General features: G+C 48.9%; 1 protein-coding gene across 1 annotated transcript; it reads left to right on the plus strand.

Annotated features, from left to right (window-relative positions):
- Window positions 1-846: 846 nt before the first annotated feature.
- LOC135326944 (olfactory receptor 14C36-like) lies at window positions 847-1461 on the plus strand. Its single transcript, XM_064504586.1, has one exon. The coding sequence runs from the start codon at window positions 847-849 to the stop codon at window positions 1459-1461; it is 615 nt and encodes a 204-aa protein (XP_064360656.1).
- The last annotated feature ends 490 nt before the right edge of the window (window positions 1462-1951 follow it).

Here is a 1951-nt window from a genome sequence, read left to right on the forward strand (position 1 = left end):
TGAATCCAATCTTCTCAGGACTCGCAGTAGACATGCTGAGAATTTCTGCCTTTAAGGAATACTCCCCAGGGGTGACAAGGACATCTCAGAGAAAATAAACACTATTTAAAAATCCTTAAAACTCTGTTCTTCAAACCTCGTTCTTTATAACTGGGAGTGAAGCTGAAAAGCCTTTCCACATGACAGGTGGATTTTATTTGACAGAAATGGTGAATGTCAGAGCTAGTCACCCCCATTCGCACTACTGTACAGCAGGACAGACTCCTCTGGAGTCCATGGGCACATGTCCCTGCTCTTCAGAGCAGCACATTCAGCCAGTGGAAAGTGGAGCTCAAGCAAGGGAGCTGCACAAAGATCCTCTCAGTAAAGACAGGGGCAATGTGGGGGGTTGTATGAGAGCTGCAAAAATTGATTGGTTTTTTTTTTCTGCTTGAAAAGTCTCTCCTAATTTCTCAATGTCTTTTCTTCTTTGGACAGTCCCCCATGCCTGGAGAGAGCAAAATGGCCAACAGCAGCTCCCTCAACGAGTTTCTCCTCCTGGCATTTGCCGATGTGCGGGAGCTGCAGCTCTTGCACTTCTCGGTCTTCCTGGGCATCTACCTGGCTGCCCTCCTGGGCAATGGCCTCATCATCACAGCCGTAGCCTGTGACCACCACCTCCACACCCCCATGTACTTCTTCCTCCTCAACCTCTCCATCCTGGACCTTGGCATCATCTCCACCACTGTCCCCAAATCCATGGCCAATTCCCTGTGGGACACCAGGGCCATTTCCTACTCAGGATGTGCTGCTCAAGTGTTCCTGTTCGTCTTCTTATTAGGAGGAGAGTATTCTCTCCTCACAGTCATGGCCTATGACCGCTTTGTTGCCATCTGCAGACCCCTGCACTATGGGACCCTCCTGGGCAGCAGAGCTTGTGTCCAAATGGCAGCAGCTGCCTGGGTCAGTGGGTTTATCAATGCTCTCCTGCACACTGCTAACACATTTTCAATACCACTCTGCCAAGGCAACGCTGTGGACCAGTTCTTCTGTGAAATCCCCCAGATCCTCAGGCTCTCCTGCTCAGACTCCTACCTCAGGGAAGCTGGGGTTATTGTAGTTAGTCTTTGTTTAATCTTTGGATGTTTTGTTTTCATTGTGCTGTCCTACGTGCGGATCTTCACTGCTGTGCTGAGGATCACCTCTGAGCAGGGCCGGCACAAAGCCTTTTCCATGTGCCTCCCGCACCTGGCCGTGGTCTCCCTGTTTGTCAGCACTGTCATGATTGCCTACCTGAAGCCCCCCTCCCTCTCCTCACCAGTTCTGGATCTGGTGGTGGCTGTTCTGTACTCGGTGGTGCCTCCAACAATGAACCCTCTCATCTATAGCATGAGGAACAAGGAGCTCCAAGATGCCCTGAGGAAAGTGATTTCATGGACATTTTTCAGCAGTGGTAAAACTGCCATTTCTCTCCACAGATAACTCCCAGCGTACCCCTTACCAGGACTGAGCATCGTTTGTTCACTTTAGTTTTATTATTACTATTAGTAGTAGTAGTAGTTGTTATCACATTGCTGCACAAATGCATGGATTCATCCCACCTTTACTAAGACTGCTCTGTCTCAGCTGATGCCCACATAAAATTTGTCTTACACTGGGTCAGAGCTGACTCCCTCACAAGATCTCTGTAATAAAGTAGATTCTACCCAGTGCAGTGCCTGAAAGGTGGGCTTCTCCAAAGCTGGTGTCAAGAATAGGCCCAGGTAAATCATTCCAAAATGGGCTGTTGCTGATGGGGTTCCCCATGGTTTCAAGAGCAAAAAGCTCATAATCATGTAATGATCTCTTGAGATCACTTGAGAGTGATGATCTCTTAAGAGACCAAGGGCTGGATTTAGGACTCCCCCATCAGTGTCCAGTGACAGTGGAGGGGATGAATGGTCACAGATTTACATACCCAGAGCTGTGCCAC

Source organism: Dromaius novaehollandiae, unplaced genomic scaffold (assembly GCF_036370855.1).
Source record: "Dromaius novaehollandiae isolate bDroNov1 unplaced genomic scaffold, bDroNov1.hap1 HAP1_SCAFFOLD_41, whole genome shotgun sequence".
Classification (NCBI taxonomy): Eukaryota; Metazoa; Chordata; class Aves; order Casuariiformes; family Dromaiidae; genus Dromaius; species Dromaius novaehollandiae.